General features: G+C 48.0%; 8 protein-coding genes across 8 annotated transcripts; 2 read left to right on the top strand and 6 right to left on the bottom strand.

The window, feature by feature from the left end:
- Positions 1-938: 938 nt before the first annotated feature.
- Positions 939-3,215, bottom strand: GDE1_2 (Glycerophosphocholine phosphodiesterase; the record flags this gene model as incomplete). The annotated part of the gene is made up of 5 exons (XM_058493568.1): positions 2,326-3,215; positions 1,903-2,003; positions 1,533-1,836; positions 1,086-1,486; positions 939-1,016 (listed from the first exon to the last, which is right to left on the bottom strand). The coding sequence occupies exons 1-5, from the start codon at positions 3,041-3,043 to the stop codon at positions 939-941; spliced, it is 1,602 nt and encodes a 533-aa protein (XP_058363768.1). The 5' UTR covers positions 3,044-3,215.
- Positions 3,216-3,431: 216 nt separating this feature from the next.
- GDE1_1 (Glycerophosphocholine phosphodiesterase) lies at positions 3,432-4,668 on the bottom strand (the record flags this gene model as incomplete). The annotated part of the gene is made up of 2 exons (XM_058493567.1): positions 3,432-4,459; positions 4,530-4,668. The coding sequence occupies 2 exons, from the start codon at positions 4,666-4,668 to the stop codon at positions 3,432-3,434; spliced, it is 1,167 nt and encodes a 388-aa protein (XP_058363767.1).
- Positions 4,669-6,362: 1,694 nt separating this feature from the next.
- On the top strand, positions 6,363-8,086 carry ONS95_000416 (uncharacterized protein; the record flags this gene model as incomplete). The annotated part of the gene is made up of 3 exons (XM_058493566.1): positions 6,363-6,778; positions 6,832-6,902; positions 6,964-8,086. Exons 1-3 carry the CDS (start codon positions 6,440-6,442, stop codon positions 8,084-8,086), a joined length of 1,533 nt encoding a protein of 510 aa, XP_058363766.1. The 5' UTR covers positions 6,363-6,439.
- A 624-nt stretch (positions 8,087-8,710) lies between these two features.
- On the bottom strand, positions 8,711-11,916 carry ONS95_000415 (uncharacterized protein). The gene is made up of 2 exons (XM_058493565.1): positions 9,187-11,916; positions 8,711-9,134 (listed from the first exon to the last, which is right to left on the bottom strand). The coding sequence occupies exons 1-2, from the start codon at positions 11,890-11,892 to the stop codon at positions 8,952-8,954; spliced, it is 2,889 nt and encodes a 962-aa protein (XP_058363765.1). The 5' UTR covers positions 11,893-11,916; the 3' UTR covers positions 8,711-8,951.
- A 151-nt stretch (positions 11,917-12,067) lies between these two features.
- On the top strand, positions 12,068-12,435 carry ONS95_000414 (uncharacterized protein; the record flags this gene model as incomplete). Its single annotated transcript, XM_058493564.1, has 2 exons — positions 12,068-12,256; positions 12,313-12,435. The coding sequence occupies 2 exons, from the start codon at positions 12,068-12,070 to the stop codon at positions 12,433-12,435; spliced, it is 312 nt and encodes a 103-aa protein (XP_058363764.1).
- Positions 12,436-13,165: 730 nt separating this feature from the next.
- Positions 13,166-14,836, bottom strand: ONS95_000413 (uncharacterized protein; the record flags this gene model as incomplete). The annotated part of the gene is made up of 1 exon (XM_058493563.1): positions 13,166-14,836. Exon 1 carries the CDS (start codon positions 14,696-14,698, stop codon positions 13,166-13,168), a length of 1,533 nt encoding a protein of 510 aa, XP_058363763.1. The 5' UTR covers positions 14,699-14,836.
- A 1,054-nt stretch (positions 14,837-15,890) lies between these two features.
- On the bottom strand, positions 15,891-17,746 carry PTC1 (Protein phosphatase 2C 1; the record flags this gene model as incomplete). The annotated part of the gene is made up of 2 exons (XM_058493562.1): positions 15,891-16,397; positions 16,448-17,746. The coding sequence occupies 2 exons, from the start codon at positions 17,744-17,746 to the stop codon at positions 15,891-15,893; spliced, it is 1,806 nt and encodes a 601-aa protein (XP_058363762.1).
- A 1,586-nt stretch (positions 17,747-19,332) lies between these two features.
- DID4 (ESCRT-III subunit protein did4) lies at positions 19,333-20,159 on the bottom strand (the record flags this gene model as incomplete). The annotated part of the gene is made up of 4 exons (XM_058493561.1): positions 19,333-19,470; positions 19,523-19,780; positions 19,831-20,106; positions 20,154-20,159. The coding sequence occupies 4 exons, from the start codon at positions 20,157-20,159 to the stop codon at positions 19,333-19,335; spliced, it is 678 nt and encodes a 225-aa protein (XP_058363761.1).
- Positions 20,160-20,238: the final 79 nt, after the last annotated feature.

Raw genomic sequence — 20,238 nt, 5'->3', positions numbered from 1 at the left:
TTTATTCTTGCGCGTCAATGAAGCCCATGACCAGTCAATTCGGCCTGCCCGAGATATGACGGAAACACTTGCGAAGGACTTTGCTTGACTACATTTGCTCTAGACGCTGATGACAGGAGGAGAAGGTCTTGAATGCCTACCTTAAATATAGCAGTCGTCACTTATACTTCCATGCTGTAAATGCGTCAACAGGAGGTCTGATTCAAGCTGCCAAAAGGCGTTAGTGCTAGGTACAGGGAATGCGCCTGAGATTTAGGTACCCTGACTTTGGCTTTGGTATTCCTGAGCACGGTTGATTACAAGTTTTAAGTCAGTTCGAAACTTCTCGAATACGAGCCTAACTTCCCCGCCACAAATCTAGAGGGCACCCCCGCCATCCGTCTTCTTGATATTGAGATCTCTTTCGATCCTCGCATCTGTCACTCCCGATTTCATCCTTGAAACCCCCTGATACGTAGCCCGACTGTCCGGAGTAACTGATGGGGAGCCTTCGTCTTGTGAGGACGTTCTTGACAGTAGGCCCAAGCACTACTCGAACAGCACTATATAGACGGCTTCACTCGATCCGGATTTGAGGAGGAAGTCTCGAGCGAGTCGTTCTGGAACTTTATGAGCGCCCTCACCAGGGAAACCTGTTGTGAAGCCTTTGCTGTCCTTTGATATCCTTACCCAATTGCTCGCGCATGTCACGATCTAGCGCGAATTGAAAACAGAATACAGTCCTTACTTTTTATTCCTGTCTATCTAATTGGTCGGCTGCAGCCCTCAATGTGTTTTCCACCAATTTTTGGTTCCAGACGCAATATGAGGACAGTGCTGAAGTAGGACGTGACACAAACCTGCCAGACCGAGCTCAACAAAGCAGACAATGTCGAAGGTGGTAGACTGAGATATCGAGGTCTGAAGATGAGATAGATCAGAGCTTTCAAATTTACCAGCTACGAACTCATGAGAGTTTTGCTGATCAGGTTCACATTGTCAACAATGATAGCATCTAGTCCAGCTTTGGCTTGTATCTAAGTCTTGGTCAATACTTTTCGCTGAAAATTGGAAGCCTCTTGGACTTCCCACATTGGATTACGTACCTTTGCATTCCGAGGATCATCATTTAAGGCGCCGAAAGAGACACAAACAAGCCCAGCGTCATGGACAAATGGCACGAGCATTGGGCTCATGACAAACGGCTCTGAGGACATGACAACGCCCGGTAAACCCCACCGTCTGGCAAAATGTACCGCTTCTTGTAGATTACTTGCTCTAACATCGCCTGTTGGGAAGAGATTTGACTCGTTCAAGAACATGACGGGGTATTTTTGTTGTTTATGAGATGCGAGGATGCAGAGTTCAGGACTGAAAGACGTAAACACGATGGCACGATTCCCGGCGAGGGCGGAAACTTTTTCAAGAATAACATCAACAAAAAGGTTCAGTTCAACGCCGTAAAGATCCATTTGCCAGTCCTGGGCTTCCCATAGCATTGGGTACTCTGCGATCATCAGTTTCTGTGTCAAACCTAGGGTGGGTAAAATTACTCAGTTCGATGTCTATATGGACTTCTTCAGGGATGGATCGAAGTAGTTCTTCGAGAGTTGTGAAGGAGCTGTGTATGTGTTCGCCTCTCAGATTTCCCTTGAATCCCTTTCGTCTGTACTCAAATGTATGCCGCATACCATTGATGAGATTTCGATATTTATTTTCTTCCACAAGCGTATTTAGAGAGCGAGATCGTGATCTGCCCCTTTGCTTGATGGGTATGTTGGAGCGCTTAGTGATAGTGTCCTCCATAACTGCCAAGTGCGACTGTCTGGATCCCTGAAGCTCGCTAATGTACATGAACTACACGGTTGGAGTAAGTTTTTGGAGTAAAATAGTGACCGAAGATAATGAAATATATGGACTTACCTGATCGAAACTGAGATTATGTGGTGCGAGATCGGCCCCACTTTCACTCACAAGGAAGTCGTGATAGATGACAGGAACATGGTCTCTTGTCAACTGAACGTCTAAATTTTGTTAGCTCTACTCCACTTTGAGGAATGCTAAAGACCTATCCATTTACCACACTATGTTAAAATCAGCAGATATAAAGAAGGGAGAGATAAAAGTCTTCCTACCTCAATGAAAGGTACTCCAAGTTCGACCGTGGTCAAAAATGACTAGCTTCAATTAGAAATGTCTGAATTTGTGACAAAATAATAGGCGTTGTGTACCTGGATGGTATTCTCTCCAATTTGTAACCGTTTGAAGCTTGGGTTGTTTTGTCCCAGTCCTTCATTAACTCAATAAGCATCGATCTGACAATTGAAACCAAGTGTTACTACTTACCTCGATGGCCCACAACTCTTGTAACGGCACTTCTCCCGAAGACGTTCTGCGTCATAGACGTTGATAAACCTGGTGACCGGCAGGGCTTGATCAGCAGAAAATTGAAGGTTACTGTACCAATGAAATCCATAGATTCTTTGTCGATGAGAGGTACAGTGTAGTATCTGACTAGATTCTCTCGAACAGATTCCAATCCTCCTTTTAGGCTGTCAAGTAAAGCAATAGCTGTTCCTATATGCTCCAACCCACCTCCAGACTTGGTACAGTTTTTGTATACCTTGAACACGATTTGAAGGTTCCGGTAATCACGGGTGGTGAAGAAGAAAGGTTCATAGGTGGCGTCGTGTAATTGTGGAAGCTGGACAGTCCGAGACATTCCAATGGCTCCAATGGCATCGACTTCCATAGAGAAGCCAGTCTCGGGAAAGGAGCAGGCGGGATACCTTGACAAATATGGACCCATATCGAGAACACTCTTTGGCATTCGCGTGTCCAGTGTTCCCAGGTTAATGAATAGTCTATTTTCCCCTGTGACGCAGGAAGTCATCCCATTTGTGGCAGTCAAGGGAAGCTTTGGACTGCGAGGGGGGTTTTCTGAGACCGAGGGCGGCTCAAGCAGTTCAGCAATCCGCCAAAATCCTCGGAACGCGACATGATCTCTGGCTGTCCATCCAAACAAATCTGGAAGACTGCAATTCGCTCCAGCGTCGAGAAGCATCCGCACTGCGTGGAAGTGTCCCTGAACACATGCAATGATCAACGGTGTCGCGCTATATGCTGTTTCTTGCAAGTCAAGATCAATTTTGCAGCTTGAGGGGGCAGTTATAAGCAGATTTATGACCTCGTCCTGTCCTGACTGAGCTGCCAGGAAGAGAGCTGTTTCTCCAGAGGGCTGGCGAAAGTTTACAGGCGTGTGAGGATGCTGGAGTAGGAATCGGCAGATTTGTTCGGACTTTGACGAGACAGCAATGCATAAAAGGGATCCCAAGGTCTCGCCAAATGGTAGTTGTCCCGAATTTTTCCAATGAAAGGGGTCCCAACCTAGAAGAATCTTGACCACTTCACTATGACCATTAGCAACACCACAATGTAAGGGAGTGTTCCCTTCAGAATCCTCCAAGGATTTGGCTCGAGCGTATTCTTTCAGCTGCCACTTTTCCGTTAAAGTTGATAATTTGCGCGCAAACTTTATCCAAGCCATAGATTGCAGCATAATGAAGAGGCAATCTTCCAAATTTATCTTTTCGTAGTAGAATTTCGGCGTGATTTGGATTCAGATTGCTTAGTATGAGAGCCAGCAATGATTGGCATTTGATTTCCTCGTTTTGGATTGCATGGAGGACGGCTCCTTCTGGTGCGAAACGGTTGACATCTTCTCTTAGAATCGAGGATTGTCCAACACGAATGATCAAGCGGTGGAGGAAGTTGTCTTGTGATTGGAAACCATCGTTCTTCTTGAGATCGAATTGAGACAGCAAGTCAAGCATGCACTTCTTGGATCCGTACATAATTGCCAGATCGAGAAGCAGAAGTTGCATATGCGGAGAAGACAAATGCATCTTACTTGTAGCCAACGATGCTTTCCGAACCACCTCTTGTAAACCAGAAACATCATCTTGGGCAATTGGTCTCTCAAGGAACATTCCTAAATCCTGAGATAAAGTCGACTGGGTTGCAAGTCCCAAGGCTCCAACCAGGGATAGTGATGGAGCCAAGGCCGTGTAATCGGAAGCGTATGCCCACTTCCTGAAAGTAAGGATTGATTCTTCGATACTTTCGATCTTGCGCCAAGTCCGACATTGACTGACAAATTCGTATTGGCTGAGCTCTACATTCGACGGTACACGAATGTTGGGGGTCCCTTGAAGCTTACGTAACAGGCAAATAAACCCGTGTCTATTGGCTTTCCCATACCAAAGCAGCCTCTTCAAGTCAAGTCGTAGCTGTAGACAGGCAGCGAGCAAGCTCCTAGAAGTACCTGTGTCCGCATCGTTCAAAGCCGTTAGCTGCAGCACAGTTGATGTTGAGGTTAACTGCTTGAATAATAAAACACTTCTTGTTTCGATGTCGGTCAATCTGGCCATGTAGAAAGACTCGACGTTGAGAATCGCGGTGTGGAGAGGGTTCCAGAAATCTAAAGCCAAGGAATGTCAGTAAGTAGAGGGAATATGGGCAACCGGAATGGAGTACAAAACGCAATTTACTTGTGAAGTCTAGGCCATGTTTGTGTTCAGCAGCCTTTATGAAGATGCTCTTGATCTCCTGTTTTAGTTGGTTGTAATTCAGGTAGAACGAAGTCCATTCAGGTATCCGGCGCTGGTGAAGATTGCGTCCAAAGCGCATTGTGCGAGGAGCAGGCAAAGCTAGACTGAAGTGAGTCGCGATTTAGAAATTTGTGAGGAGCAGCCTCGCCCTCGAGAAGAACGAGAACCAGAGCAACTACGCCAAGAGGTCTGTTGGAGGGCGAAGGCACCCAGAAAATACAGCTCGCAGGGGGCAATTACAAGTTGGTAGTCGCTTTGTTCCTCACCGTATCACTTGAAAGGTGGAATAACGCGCCGAGCCTTACCGTGCCAAAAACGGAGCGCTTTCATGAAGTCTTTCAAAAAAAAAAAAGCTCTCGCTATAAGCATCGTAGATTCACTTATTTCAAGTATGAATTGTATATGACTTTCACTCGACCAGTCTTTGACTTTGACGGTGACGTTGGGTGAAGGATTAGGTTGCTCCTGTCACCTTTCCCTGCTGAGCTTTAGCTTTAAATTGCTACCATATCGCTACGCACGCATAATTAGCAGTGACCTAGCAGTCAATTCGATCATTAGCTTCATCGAGCAGTCAAGCAGTCAAGCAGTCAAGCAGTCAAGCAGTCAAGCAGTCAATCACCTTCTGGCCACTGGGGTTGGTGCCACTTGTGGTGAATAGCTCCAACACAAGACCATAAACAACACTTACTACTCCTACTATTATATATTTGTATATGTAATTATATACATACTATATGCAGATATACATGCATTCATCCATCCATACATAGGAAGTGACTGAGCTGCCTGCTTGGTCGCCCTCTTGTATCATCAGTTCGTCGACGCGGACAAACATACCTATTAGGTAAGGTGTCTGGTATCTTGATACAATACGCTGTCACTTCTATTCACATGAATCCTTTTCCTGTCACCGCCACTGTGATTAGCGGGGCTTGAACAACGAGATGACCGACTTCGAGGTCATCTGCTACCACGTAGCGGCCGTTTTCTCCGAGAGCAAGCGTCCTTGCCTGAGCGAGCCCGACCCATCAAGCGCGCCGAGCCATATTGAACATCTGCTTAGCCAGGCGCACAATAAGCTGTCCCAGATCAAAAGCGTCGTCGAAGGAATCACAGCCAAAATACAATCGCCCAAATCTTCAACACTTGCGGTGTCAGCCTAGAAACGAGAGCAAGATCGCCTGATAGGCTGACAAGAGGACATCAAGACCATAAAGTGCATCCTGAATATCATGGTAGGTGCATCCCAATCGTAAGTACAAGAGGCGCCCGTCCGACTCGTGTTGCATCTTAGAAAGCCATCCCCCTAGCCACACACTTCATTGTCATAAGAATTCTTTCTCTCTGTCGCTCGGGTCCTCCAATCGTTTTTCACTCCATGTCGTCGCATGGCTGATATGAAAGTGAATGATAGGCAGGACATGGCCCGAATTCACCTGGATCTTGAAACCATATCTACCGCCGCAACCCACTCTGCTAACGAGCAAAGTGGAATTTGAGACGAGTTCCTGAAAAGCCATTCTCACAGCCACGCGAGACTTCAACCATGCATCTCTCAGATTAATCAGCAAGTAGAGCAACGGCTATCGCATCTTGAGCAAATGCTCGAAGCACAATCCGATCGACTGCTGGAAAGCCAGCGCAGCCAGCTGGGACCCTCCTTTCACACCCCTGTTCGAACGCAAAGACGACTCATGGAGCGAGCGAACAGCGGTGACTCCTCAACATCTGCTCTTACCACTCAAGGAGGTGGCGTCCATGTCAGTCAATATGCACACAACTGTCGTCGTGGTTGCCTTTGTATATGCCATACAAAGAAACGAGCCACTACTCCTGCGCTATTGGAAATGGCCATTGGAAAAATGTTTGTGGGATATGCTGGCCTACCGCTCCTGAGTCCAAAGTGTAATTTGGCAGATTGCGAAAATTCACAAGCTCCAAATGTTAGCATGGAGTACTGGTTTCCTCTTGGCTTCTTTCGGTCTCAGATTGTCCGCCTTCAGGTCGCTCACTGCCAGAATGTTGGCCCACAAGTAGCACTGAGCACTCTACGCCAAGTTCCGGACTCAGCCCCGTGCGTTGACTATGCGCTCGATGGTAACATCGCAGGGTTGAAAGAGTTATTCCTTCGCGATTTAGCTTCACCCCGAGATATTAGTCGGACGCGAGGATACTCTCTGCTGAGGGTAAGCTATCATCCTTTGTTCTGATTGCAGTACAACTCTGCTGACATAGGTAGTGGGCTGTCTATGGAAAGCAGTGGGAAACTTGCAAGTTTCTTTTACACGCAGGTGCAGATCCGGACTATCGGTATGTTGTCCTTGGAATTCAACTCGACGTACCTCAGTATTAATAGAACATTCTGCGATAGGCCCATCAGTAGTCACGACAACAGTCCAAGAACTAAAGTTTTGGATTTCATTCTTCAAGGGTTTCTGTCCAAGGAAAACGAGCAGACTCTCAGCTGCTTGACAAGCGGTAATGATTGGATTGAGGACCAAAATTTTACACTCACACACAAAGTAGTCACTGGTATCTCTCTGGCAAACCTTGAAGAAACCATTCTTCTGCATCCTGAAGAGATTGACGCAATCGACGCACTGGGGCGCACACCTCTAACGTGGGCTGCCGCTAGAGGCAATGAGCATGCAGTAGGAACCCTCCTTTCTCAAGGCGCTGATCCGAATACATTAGATATTCAGTGGACTGGTCCTGTTTCTTATGCCGCAGAGAGAGGCCATGTCTTATGCGTCAGGCTCCTACTTGAAGCTGGAGCAGATCCTGACCCGGTCATTACTGGAGGTCTTAAAATTGGCAGTCCCCTCAACTGTGCAGCACGGAATTGTCCTGATACTCTTGTTCTCAAGACTCTGCTTGACTTTGGTGCAGACACCGAAGGAAGCGGAGTCGATGGACGAACACCTCTCATTCAAGTCGCGCGGACCGACAACGTCAACACTGCCATGCTACTCCTCGAGCACGGTGCTGATATCAATGCTATTTCAGTAGCAGGGGCGACTCCGCTGACAACGGCAATCACTTACAACAGCTACAACGTTCTCCGTTTGCTTCTGGGCCGATGGTCCGACTACAGTACTAGCCCAAGCCTGCAGGGTCCTCACCTTTTAGCTACCACAGCCCAATTTGCCGACCTCGAAACCATCAAAATCCTCACGGGTACTGACTACTTCAAGCTGAAGTACGATAGAGAACACCTGCTACTGGACTGCGCAGATAAACTACGTGACAGGTTCGACGTCAGCCACGAGCTTGTTACTGCCTTCCATGACCTGATATCCGTGATCAGCGATGATCCCGAAATGGCTCAGCGTACCGAGAATTTGCTGGAAGCAGGCTTTCTCCTTCCTTATCGAGATTCTTCACGAGCTAAGAGTGACTCTCTCACAAATAGTGAAGAAGGATTGGATGGGGTGTTTGAAGATGCTTTGGAGCATCCTAAACATGGTTTCATGGAGGGTACGAATATGGAGTAAATCCCTTGTGAAGCTGAACGAAACAAGATTTCTTGATACAAGGCTGGACAAGATTTCGGAGTTTAGGGTAATGGCAGTCCAGCAATTAAATGTACATATCAAGCATGGTTTGGGGAACAGGCCATCAGGGCCGTGGCCGCTGAGATATCTACGCTTCGATTGTGGTGGGTCCAGAACCAATCATACGCAACAGGAGATTTGCACGACTTAATGAAGAATCGCTGATGTCTTGTGAAACAACGGTATGGAGTCACGTTAAATAGCACAGAAAAACACTGGATAAGCTGGAATAAAGAAGTTCTATCTGAATTCCGTATTGCAGTGCCGTGCGAATCTCGGTATATCCCAAGATGGCACATCGGTGTTGTCAGTCTAGCTGGCAGGAGCTGGTATAGAATTTACTATCAGTGGATTTAAGCGGCCTTGAAGCTACTGGGGGAGATCTCTGGAGATTACGGTCTGCGATGAGTCATGCTACTGAGAGGCGGAGCTATTTGTATGTCGCTATTAGAGTTGTGTTGTTTTTCGTGCTTTGTTTTCATCGTTAGCGAGCCCCTAAAAGTCTTGCTCGCTTAGTGGGCAGCTTGGGTTTAATTCAGTGGCCACTTGCGCTAGCTAGTTTGAGCTGTACACTTGTTCTGCGTGAGCAGACACCAAATAATTTTGCATTTGACTACGCGTATATATTATTGTATATGTCAAGGAGTAAGGTTCTATCAATTATTCGTTGGCCAGATCTGTAATCTGCATTCTTTTTCGGCCACATAGCTACACTGGCGACGATGGGATCCAAAGGTACATTAAACGGCCCTAATTCACTCCAGTCAAGCCAAGATAGACCCACCTCCCTACTACATCTCCAAATCTAGAATAGAGGCTTGGACATTGGTGCAATGATGCCTTGCTTAACTAGAACCCTCGGTTTGGTGGCATCCTGGAACGTCTCCTTCGTGGACCATTGAGGTCCGATCGGGAGTCTGAGCGCTCGTTCGTACTGTTGCTGTGTTTCAAAAGTATGCGGCAGTGTCGTGGCGAGGTATTTGGAGTTCTGGAATCATCAGTTACTGGCTCAATACGAAGGTCTCACCTGGCAGACATACCTTTTTGACCCGCTTCTCATTAATGATCACCTTGTCCAATTTCGCATCCTTTCTCTTATCCGCCTTGATGCCATCGACCTTGGTTAAGAACCTCCCCTTGTTCTTGGCATTCTCTTTCTTACTTACACCTTCGCCAACCCAGCTTCCCCATCCAGGTAGAGTGTTATCAACGACTTTGTCTTCTTCATCTTCAATCGTCTGCTTCTTCTCAGCCTCAAACTCACCCACAACATCTGCACCGGCAAAAGCTCTTTTGATCAGATCTTGATCACGAAGTGCAAATGGCAGATATGGGCTACTGTCGTCCTCATTCTCCGAATTGGAGTTTGAATCAGAAAGCGCATCGTTGAGAACTGTGGACTTCTTACTCTTTTTGGAATTCTTTGCGGACTTGGGCTTGCTGGCAATAAGCGCTGCTTGGCTGAGGTCAAGCTCCTCGACATCAATTGCATCATTCTTCTTATGACGCCGGCGTTTGGCTTCTGCTTCGCTGACTACCGAGGATTTAGACGTAATCTTCGACCAGGCTCCGCCTTCTGTCTGTGGTTCCGGCTTGCTTTTCAAGATAGACTTAGATAAAGGCCGAGTCGAGGGCTTGGAAGCTGAAGAGGAGGTCTTGGTTTGAGAATTCTCTGTTCCTTGAACTTGGCCCTGGGATACAGCCTCATCATCTGATTCTAATCGTTCCTCAAACTCATCCAATTTGGCGGCCTTTTTTTCTGATGTTGCGTGGCTCCCAGGCCCAAAGGTTCTTCGGCCTATATCGCCAACTTCCTCCTCGCTTGGAGTCTCCTCACCAGCGAGTTCTCTTCGAAGTTCCTCGGCTGCAGCATCATTTTGTTTCCGCCGAGCTGCATCTGCTTTGCGCATGAAATCCATGTTCGCTAATCTTGCTCCAGGTAGGGAATCATCCATCAAGTCTGAGTCTCCTAAACCTTTCAAATTCTGCAGAAGACGCTTTCGTGTACCGGAGTCATCGTCTTCGTTGGAATCATCGTCGGAGTCGCTCAAAGATTCGTCAGAGTCATTCTCAAATTCTTTCCTCACGGCTCTTCCCTCGACTCGTTTTCTGAGCTCCTCCTCTCTACGAGCCATCTCGGTCATACCCGACCTCGCATCTTCATCCCAAGCAGCTCGACCAGTGCCCTTCATAGCTTTTGCCCATTTGCTCTCTCGGTGCTTGGCACCCATACGCTCCTCAGCACGTCTTCGATCCTGCTTTTCCATTTCATCCTCGGATGGCTCAAAGCCGCCTTCTAGTAGAGCTTCCTTTTCTAAACGATCCTGTTTTTCTCGCTGCTTGCGGTGAACTTTGCGGTAAGACTTGCTTTTGATCTTCTTGATTCGCTTCGACTTGGCTTCCTCGCGGAACATAAGCTCCCGAGCCATACGTAGCTGATCTCTTCGTTCTTTTACCTCCTCGAGGGACATCTTCTTCGTTTCGAGCTCTTCGAATTCGCGGATTTTGTCCTCATCATCCTTTCCGTCAGCTGTGGCGAGACCACTCTCTTCGAGAATGCTTTGGATTGTGGCCTCCAATTCGTTGAAAGGCTTGGAAAGATTGGCAGGCATAAGAGATTTGTTTGCATGTGCGGATGCAATCTCGTTGTCTTGTAGAGGAAACATAAGATGATCGGCCCGACGATTATGCTTAACTGTATCTGTCCATCTATCCAAAGTCTCCTTACTTTTCTCATATGCAGCACTTCGGTCAAGTCTGTCTTGTTGGCGCCTCTCTAGAGGGACCTTTGAAGGAGCAAGTTTCTTCTTGGATGTCTTAGACTCCTTGACACTTGGATCTGCCATGACCAAATCTTGCGAAACCTTCTTTTTACTCGAAGGAAGTCCGGACATAGAAATTGCATTTGAAGTTATATTGTAGTCGTTCCTCCGCTTCGCAGCAGCCTCTTTGTATTCGCCATCTTGCGGAATGCTCTCGATCATTTGATCCAGCGCAGCAATCTTCTCGGGGTTCAGGGCATCATCGTCCTCATCGCTTGAGGATTCCGAGGATTGATCTTCGTCACTCTCCTCGGTGTCGTCCTCAGATTCTGACCCAAACATATCTTCATCGGTATCCTTTTGACGGCTCTGGCCTTTGCCTTTTGCAGCTTCCCGCTCCTCAGCTTCTTCAGCATCGACCATGTCCAGATAAGTCGCCATGTCCACTGCATCGTCTCCAAGATCTCCTTCTTCGAGTTCAGAATCGGAATCCTCTTCTTCCTCCTCGTCCAGGTTCACATCTCGGCCTCTCCTCGTTTTCTTCTTCCTCTGCTTGTCTTGTCCTCCACTAAAAGCATATCCTTCAAATCTCTCCTCATCACTTTCGCCGAAAGCCTCGTCACTGTCTAGGTCACTATCATCATCACTGTCCACCTGTCCCATCTTCCACTCATTCCCTTCGCTGTCGCTTCCCTCGTCCACATCCAGTTCGTCAAATCTCCCCTTCTTGACTTTCTGCTTTTTCGTACTCAGTTCCTCTTCTTCCTCCTCGTCATCTTCATCGTCGTCATCTCGCCGCCTTTTATTCTTGTTCGGTCGTGAGCTACCACCCTCCTGCGCACCCAGTCGACTTTGGCGGACCTTCACTCTATCCGGATTTTCGTGCGAGGCAATCGCAAAGGCGTCGAGAGATCGCTTTTTGGAATTATTCTTCGCCTTAGGCTTCTTGTCCGGCGCTCGGCCATGCGATTGTCGTCCTGCCATATCTGCGTAATCCGAATTGTTGTGTTTTGATGTGGGGATATCGAGATCAAGCTCGAAATTCTTATCGGGAAACTTTTTTTGGTGTAAGCGGCCGCTAGCGCGATCCAGAAGAGCTGGAGGACTTCCGAGTTCAACCCTTCGAGGCTGGACTAACCATTGAACTCCAGCAACAATCATGAAGCCCACTCAAGCTCTCGCAAAGCGCTTACAGCGTCTTGCGCTCACAACCAAAGCGACAAACAAGGGATACTACAAGGGAACTGGATCAGGGCCAATGGGTTCGCATACGAAGCATGGAGGATATATCATTGATTGGGACAGAGTGAGGACATATGTTGTACCGGAAGACCTGAAAGACTTCAAGGTATGGGCAGTGTCTGTTGTAATCTCAGGAGTTCAAGGGCTAATTTTATACTGTAGCTCACGCCATTTGTGACGCAGAACATGCAGAAGACGACGGGGCGATATCCGGGAGATCCAAAAGGGCCAGTCAGTGGAGAGTCATATCTGAAGAAGTGGAAGGACGAGAATGGAGAAGATTAAATGGGGAACAACAGGCATTCCTGTGAAATGTAAGAGGCTCAATTCTGTCCTTGCGTACGGCTCTCAACGCTGTGCAGAGCCAAGTCGAGTGTATTACATGGGCCTGGCGTTGAAAGAATGTATACCACATCTGTACGAATATTACGTCGCAAGCAACCGGCGGGAAGTGTTCGATTATAATTCGATGCTTTAGACAAATCGCGGACGGTAGGGAGGGATGGCAGGTGTGCACCAGAGAATTGGATAGGACTCGAGTACACCAAAATAACGAAAGCAAAAGTTATACAATCAAATTGTTCCGTCGCGACTCTCCTATTCTGGCCCCAAGATATATCTTTCGAATACGAATTCTGAAACTGGGATAGTGAACAAATTCTGGATTTAATGGAACTCCCCTCTGACGGGGATCTCATCCAGGTGACGACGATGTTCCATGGTTTTTCTTGCTGCTATTATTGGGCTATGATTGTTCAATGTCCAGCTATCCGCTCGGTATTGGATTGCACTTAATGCATTTCAAATGCTTTCACCGCCAACAAATCTATTCTTCTCTTTTGGTGCGTTAGCATTTCGACAGCTGCATCTGAATTCATTTCAATTTCTCTTCTATCTGGTTGTCTTACTATTCTTGATTTCCCCAATTTATTTATCATTATGCTTGGTAACATAATCGCGTCCTCCATTTGAGCGTGACAAGTTATCTGTTATTCCAAACCCCACAATTCTTGTGTCAGTCATTCATTGTCAAGTCAATAACCACCCGGTCCACCCCTCTCCCTCCCGTCTGATCAACATCCTCAAGCAAACCCGTAATCCACTCTCCCAAGCACTCAAACATACTGCCCCTACCATCAGCCCCCCACTCCTCCACCACACCCCTACAGAATCTTTTCATAACAGACAATCTCTCTTCCTTCCACCCTTCCAGTCTCCTCTCACTCACCACGCCTTTAGCCGTCGCCCTCAGTATCTTCGCCTCATCCACAGGACAGAGATATGGCGGCTGGCTTGCATCTTCTGCTAGACCGGCACTGCCTTGCATGATACAGGCGTAGTATGTACAATGCCCTATCCCGAAGCAGTGGCCCAGTTCATGTGACGCGGTACGTGCTATGCGGGCCAGATGGAGGAGTGTGAGGGATTTGGGTGTGCTGGGTGCAATATAGACTTGCACTGCTCGGTGGAGAGGGGTCATTTTCTCCGACTGCGAAGTCGTACCAGCATCAAGATCCACCAAGTCACCTTTTGTTGTCTGCGCCTTGCCTTTTCTTGTAGTTCCCTCCTCGCCTAGGAACGTATCAAGATGCGCCTCACAATGCGATGCCGGCCACCCATGAACCCTCTCAACATTCTCCTCCTCATCAAACCCAGGCCAATATCTAGCACCACTCATAACTGAGACTCGACTACCGCCGTACGCTCTCCCACAGACAAATTCATCATCATCGTCTTCGTACAGATCGTGTTCGAGTAGCATAAGCAGCGCATATGCATCATCTGGTAGACTTGCGATTGCAAAGTCTAGAATATCGTTCAAGTTCAACTGGTTGGAGTATGGATAGTTAGGCGTCGGACGTGAGCGAACGACTGTATATTCAGTGCTGTCTTTAGAGCGAAGACCGATTTGAGGATCCTCGGGCTCAGTCTCCAGATCTATGGACCGGGATTTGGTCTTTGATCTAGACCTAGATTTCGAACTTGTCTTTGCCTTTGCCCTTCCTTCAGACTTCCCGGAGCTTTCATCTTGATCAAGTATCCACGAGAACCACCCGTCAGGCAAAACCTTGACCTCCAATCCATGATAGAAAGCCTCCACATACTTCGCAACAAGCTCATAATCAAGCCCCAAACCTCGTTTTGCGCTCTTTGTCGCCCCCTTCGGCATTGTCCACCCCTTCATGAACTTCACATCCTCACCGAACCCCGGCGGAAGGGAGATGTATATCGTTTTCCGCTCCGGCGTGATCTTATTCACACCATTGTTTTTCAGCCACGACCGGAGAGATTGGCCTTCTTCGTGGGGGTAAAGTGAAATTTCTGAGGAGGGGAGGACAAGCGGTGCTGGGTAGATTTTGCTATCCCTACTATCATCGTCATCCTGGGGAGTTCGTGAGGGGTTTAAGATTCTATTGGGGGTAGCGGCCGCGAGTCTTTTTTCGAGATTCGGACGCGAATACCCAAATTTTTGGGCATTGGATGTGCTTGTGAAGCAGAGAGATTCATGTTTGCATGTATTTGATGTTCTCGAGGACTTTGGTAGCATTGTGCCAACAAATCGAGATACGCAGAAAACGAAATGAGAGATTTGTTGAAAAGTGAGGAGTCATAGATCGACTTCAGATAAGATGCCTTTCTTTTGTTTCTGTATAGTGGGTGAGTCATGTAGGTGCCTAGATGTCTCCGTGAGAAGGAATATCTTTTGGAGTATGCTGCCTAAATGTAAATGTAAACAGTGCCACGTGACGTCAAGACTTTGAATACAGGGGTCTTCAATTCTAACTCGCTTAGCATAGAAAGGTAAACAGATATGTCGGTTCTTGCCAGCTCTGCAGCGGAACCGATGAGCTGGGCGAAGTATATGGAGCTATTTTTTGAGCATCCACGGTTTGTCAGTTCAATAGCCTTACTTACACCGCCTCTTCAGCTCCAAGTATGGTTTTCCGCCATAACAGACCAGCGAGGTTGCATCTTGCTTCCTGTGAATTCATTTGGCAAGCTGTAGAGAATTTGAATTCTCAAGGAGAGATAAGAAAAGAATAGTAACAGAGAAGGTTGGCCTAGACTGGTAGGACACATATGCCATATATATGACACTTTCTCTTCCAGCATCAGCACACCTTGGCAAGCATTTCTATCTTCACCTTGCGTGCCATGAATCACATTGGTGAGCAGAAGTTGTCAAGATCGATTTTTGGAAAGTAGCCTATGAAGTTGACTGAGTTACACGACTCTTGAGATCGGGAGGCTTATGATTATACAATGGAAGTTGTCTCATGATAAATTACCTCAGTAATTGTCAACACCTACCAAGCATACAGCCAACGAGATATCACCTGAATGGTCCACCTTGCAGTCGATGACTCCTTCCATTTTAATCATACATAAATAGAGAAGGTGCATGTATGTATCGTTTTCTCTGTTACCCGCATCCTGCCCAATCACCCCTTTCATGATTCATTCACTTCACATCACAATGCTAGACATCTCATTCTATTCCACTCCACTCCACCACACTCTCAAGACGCATACCGCGTATTACCTGACACAAATCTCTCTCACCCATCCATTCATCCCAATGGATCCAGCCCGCCGAGAAAATAAATAAAGAAGTCGTTTGCGCGTTCGCTTCGAAGAAACCATGCCGTGGGTGCCCGTTAAATAATCGATTCAAGGAAAATTTTCGCAGCCTTTACTCTCTCGCCAGTGCTGTAACACCTCGGAGAAACGTAATAGTATCATTTCGGTGCTCCTTCAGGTAACTGGAGATCTTTCCTCGTCTCAGGACTTGCTGCCTCAGCGCCCTTTGGATCCATCTCTGGTGTGTCACTCTCAACAAGACCTGGTTCCTCCTCGACAACCTTCTCCATGTTCATTCGCTTCACAGTCTCATCTGACTCCGGAATGGCCACTGGATCGTGCCCTTTTCCACTGTTGCTTCCGCTGATGCCGATACCTGGAACGCCGTCCTCCTGGACCTTTCTTCGCGCGTCACCAACAATCTTTTCTGTTTCAGAAATCCTGCCAGAGACTGAGTTAGGATCTCCTTCTACACCGATGGCGGAAGATGGCTCCTTTGTTGTGGTCAAGAGGGCTGACTTATTGAAGCGAACGATCATACAGGAGAGGTTGTCGGTGCTAAATCGTGCAAGGGCATGATCAACTAGTTGTTTAGCAGCAACCACAGGGTCTTGTTGATTGCGGACGAGGTCTACGGCTTCCTGGTCGGAACAAACGTCCCACAGCTAGATCATATTAGCAATCAGTCTCGAAAATGTTTTTATAATTGACTTACGCCATCGCAAGCAAGGATGATGAATTCATCGAGGTCTGGTTGAATGACAGTTTCGGTAGTGTAAGGATGGCCAGTCACAAGGTCCTTCATGTACGAATCTCCCAAAGCACGGGTAACAGCGAGTACACCATTGACTCGGTTGTTGAGGATAAGACCTCCAGCGTTGGCAACTCGCTTGCCTTCATTCTCGTCACTGCCCTTGTGATCATATGATAATCTCAGGGCCTTGCCGTTTCTGCATAGAACAATCCGCGCATCCCCGACATTTGCAGTGTACAAAACACGTTGACGCGAAGCAGTTGTTCGAAGTCGGGCATGGGTCGCTTCGCTGCTTCCAGGAGCAGTAGCTGCATTTGACACTGGATTGGCTTGGGGCGGAGACTTGCTCATGTCAACTCCACTATCTCCAGACTTCTCGTCGCCCTTTGAAGCATCGTTTTGGGCCTGAACTGCAGCTGCGGTCGCTGGTGCAATAGCAGTAGATCCAGTGGCGGATTGGGCGTTTGGTATCCTATCTTCCCATCGGAGAACCGCAGTGACTGCAGTACATCCGCTGTTCTTCAAAGGTAGTTTCTCCAACTGTGCGTCGACGATTGTGAAAGTCTGATCCAGGAGTTCTGGAATTGGAGTATTTGGATTCTTTCGTATTGTCTCTTCCAAAATGATGTGAAGCTTCTTTCCGCACCAATCAGCAGCAAATGTACCAGCATGACCATCGAAGATAGCGAAGTAGCCATTGTCAGTCTCCATCATCTCACTTGAAGAAGTTGTGGGTACAAGACTCGGGGTTGACTCGTTCTGAACCAACTCCTCGCTGGACTTTGACTTCGTACTGGGCGCTTCAGGACCCAAGGCTGGAGCGGGGGTATGTAAAAAGTTGTAGAGAAAAGCATGGGTGTCTTCCATAGTACGGCGGCATTTCTTGTTCTTGTCTTCCCAAACACCAACCGTAAATGTAGATCTTGGACCGGGTACGGACTCTCCAGCAGAATTATTGTGTTGACCTTGAGGAACGCTAAGCGCCGGATCTTGCTTTCCGAGCTTCTGAAGAGGCGTCTGAGTATTGGGCTCCTGACTTCGCATGAAACTGGCGGAATTGGGACTCTTGTCGAAATGTAGAGAGTTTTTCGCACTGGCTAACAGAGAGCTGGCCTTTCCCCCCACCCCACTACTCCTGCGCTTCTTCTCAACAGTCGCGCCGGTTTCTGCGGCTTGACGGCCTGGTGGGCTTCCATTACCACTGCGCTTCTCGCCAGCTGTGCTATCCTCCCCAGGCTTCTGCGCATTCGGAGAGTCCATTGTGATCGGAACGACAGTTTCTGCTTGAGTCGCTGGCACTCCACTTTCCTTTGGCGGGGACCCAGAGCTGCCAAACATTCTGTTTAGCAGACCTCCCTGGGAGGAAAAGCTCCTCCGCTTACTACCTGCCACTTTGGAGATTTCTGGAATCGCGTCTCGTACAGAGACTGAAGAGCGCGCAAGGGAAACCGAGAGGAGTTGTATGCTCGTTGGAGATGTGCAGGATAGAAGAGACTGGAAGGACCGGAACGAGATATGATTGGGTTGACGGTCTGCAAAAGCCAAACCTTACAATTATTGACTCGTCGACGCGTGCGAAGTTAAAAGGGTGTCTGGTTATTGTTTCGTGAGAAGGTGCTTGCAGGTTGAAGCAATCGGCGAGTGGGTAGGCTGGGCCGCTGGATCAGGTCGTTAGCCTCGAACCTGCCTATGACGACGTGCAATGTGGGGTACGAGTACAAACAAACCGCCTTTGTTTGCAGCACGCGCCGCGCCCACGGAATGGAAATGATAGAAAGGAGCCCACGCCTATGCTTGGTATTCTGTCGTCTGAGGCTCAACCTGGGGTCAAGATCTGATCCAGGGATCAAGAAAGTGGTTCTTGGACTTGGGAAACGGTTGAAGTTGCCGGAATGCCCGTTGGTTCACTGGCGGCACTTGTTCTCGCAGGTACGTCGCAATTGTGGCTAAGGCACGTAGATCTTGGGACAAAGCCGTTATGGATAGCTTCGTTGAAAGAGGGCGTTTGTGTCGATGCCCAAAGACTTTGGCCTGCACAAAAACACAGAGTGTTTCAGTAGATGATAGTAGCAGGGGCTGTGGACTGCTGGCTTTGGACGCAGTCTTCTATGGCAACGAGGGGTCAAGAGGCACAGCTTATCGTGTAAGAGTAGCACGGACCGGATTTAAGGGAATTTGGCGCGATGCAAATAGTCGTGAAACTTAGACAGCAGATTATCCAGCGACAGGACGAAAGGGAAGAAAAGCGAGATGTCAGCGAAGGAATAGAAGAGAAAGAGTCTGGTCTGGTCTGGTCTGTTCTGTTTGCCCTGGTGCTGTAGGCTGTGCAATGCATGCCCAATTCGGCATGATATCCAGCAAGCTTTTAGTGGAAGACTTCCCCACACTCGTCCCTTCAACGGGCAATTATTATGAGGATCGGTCTACAATACGCCGTCGGCTCCGGCACACTGGTTGGATAGAGGGGATGAAGGGGTGGGTGGGATGTTTTGGTCCGAAGGATAGCAATGATGTGGGAGTGTGCCGACATGCTGCAGGAAGCGATGAAACAGCACCAGCACTCTGATTATCATATCAATTCTCCATCGTCCAGAGTCCAGAATCCCACGAAATGGCCCAAGAGACAATGGAAGTGAGTGCCAGGTAGTTAGTTCCTGGGCCTTATGAGCACTCGAAAGTGTTTTGTGATATACCTGCAAGCACACGGAGAGGCGATATGATCGCCGCTGGACGGCATACGAAAGTCAAGAAGCAAGAAGAAGGTATTGACTATGAGAAAAATGTGAACCCCTAACTCCTACTCTCAAGACGAGGGAACGCCGGCAGTGTATCGCGCTATCATAAACTCATCTTCTCAAGCTGTCCAATCTGGCTTGGAGATCATTATCTCCTGGATCACCTCCACCAGGACCACCGCCGATAGCTTGTGCGACTCGTCCTTCTGGCACAGCGGTACTTTGAAGGCCGGAAGGAGTCTCTCCCATCTGTAAAATTTATCAGCAACTGGCTAAGTATGAAGGGTATCGCAAGACGTACAGCATTCTTGAGGTCAATTCCAATTTCTTCCAAAACTTGTTCCACTACCTCCTCTCCCTCGGCTTCATCTTCAAGGCCGGTTACATCGTCGATCGCATCGTCCATCATCTCTTGTCTCTGGTCCATGATATCGTTCTCCTTCTCGAACTCCATCGCTATCCGCTGTAAAGCCGGTAGGTTCATGCTTCGATTCATGTTGCCCAGGACACCTGTCGCACCCTTCATCGCCTGCATCATCTGCTCGTTCGTGCGGACAGTCTATTTCTAGAATTAGCATAAGCTCCTAGCAATTCCTGAGAGTCGCATACCTGGATTCTCAACGAAATAGCCTGCAGCTGTGTCCTCATGGAGTAGAACTTTTCAATGTATCTCCTCGTCCGCACCAGATCCTTTGCCTGGATCTTGCATGCTCCCATCTGCCCATTCTTCGCACTCTTCTTGATCTCCTGTATCAACTTCTTCTCCTGGTTCTCAAGCTTGACTCGTTCGCGGTCCAGTTCCCGCTGCGTCTTCTCGAGAGATCTCTGATGTTTTCTGAGCCGCTCTGCTGCGGTCATACGTTTTCCAAATGCCCATTCGACAATCTGTGAATTATTAGCTGGATCAGTTGCGCAATAGCCTGAAATCATACATTCATGGTGATCTGGATGGTAGGTTGTTTTTGGGGAACTGGTAGCTGAGGTGGGTTGTGGTGCCTATCGCTCCTTCCGTCATTG

Source organism: Cadophora gregata (assembly GCF_030347475.1).
Source record: "Cadophora gregata isolate MNR1 chromosome Unknown scaffold_1, whole genome shotgun sequence".
In the NCBI taxonomy this organism is placed as follows: Eukaryota; Fungi; Ascomycota; class Leotiomycetes; order Helotiales; family Ploettnerulaceae; genus Cadophora; species Cadophora gregata.
This window is presented reverse-complemented; position numbering and strand designations above follow the sequence as displayed.

What these genes read in the sequence shown, in the direction of transcription:
- ONS95_000415 (XM_058493565.1), bottom strand. Translation starts at nt 11,892, where the DNA reads ATGGCAGGACGACAATCGCATGGCCGAGCGCCGGACAAGAAGCCTAAG. An exon ending in ATGAGAAGCGGGTCAAAAAG is followed by an intron (nt 9,135 to 9,186) that starts GTATGTCTGCCA and finishes TGATGATTCCAG; the next exon opens with AACTCCAAATACCTCGCCAC.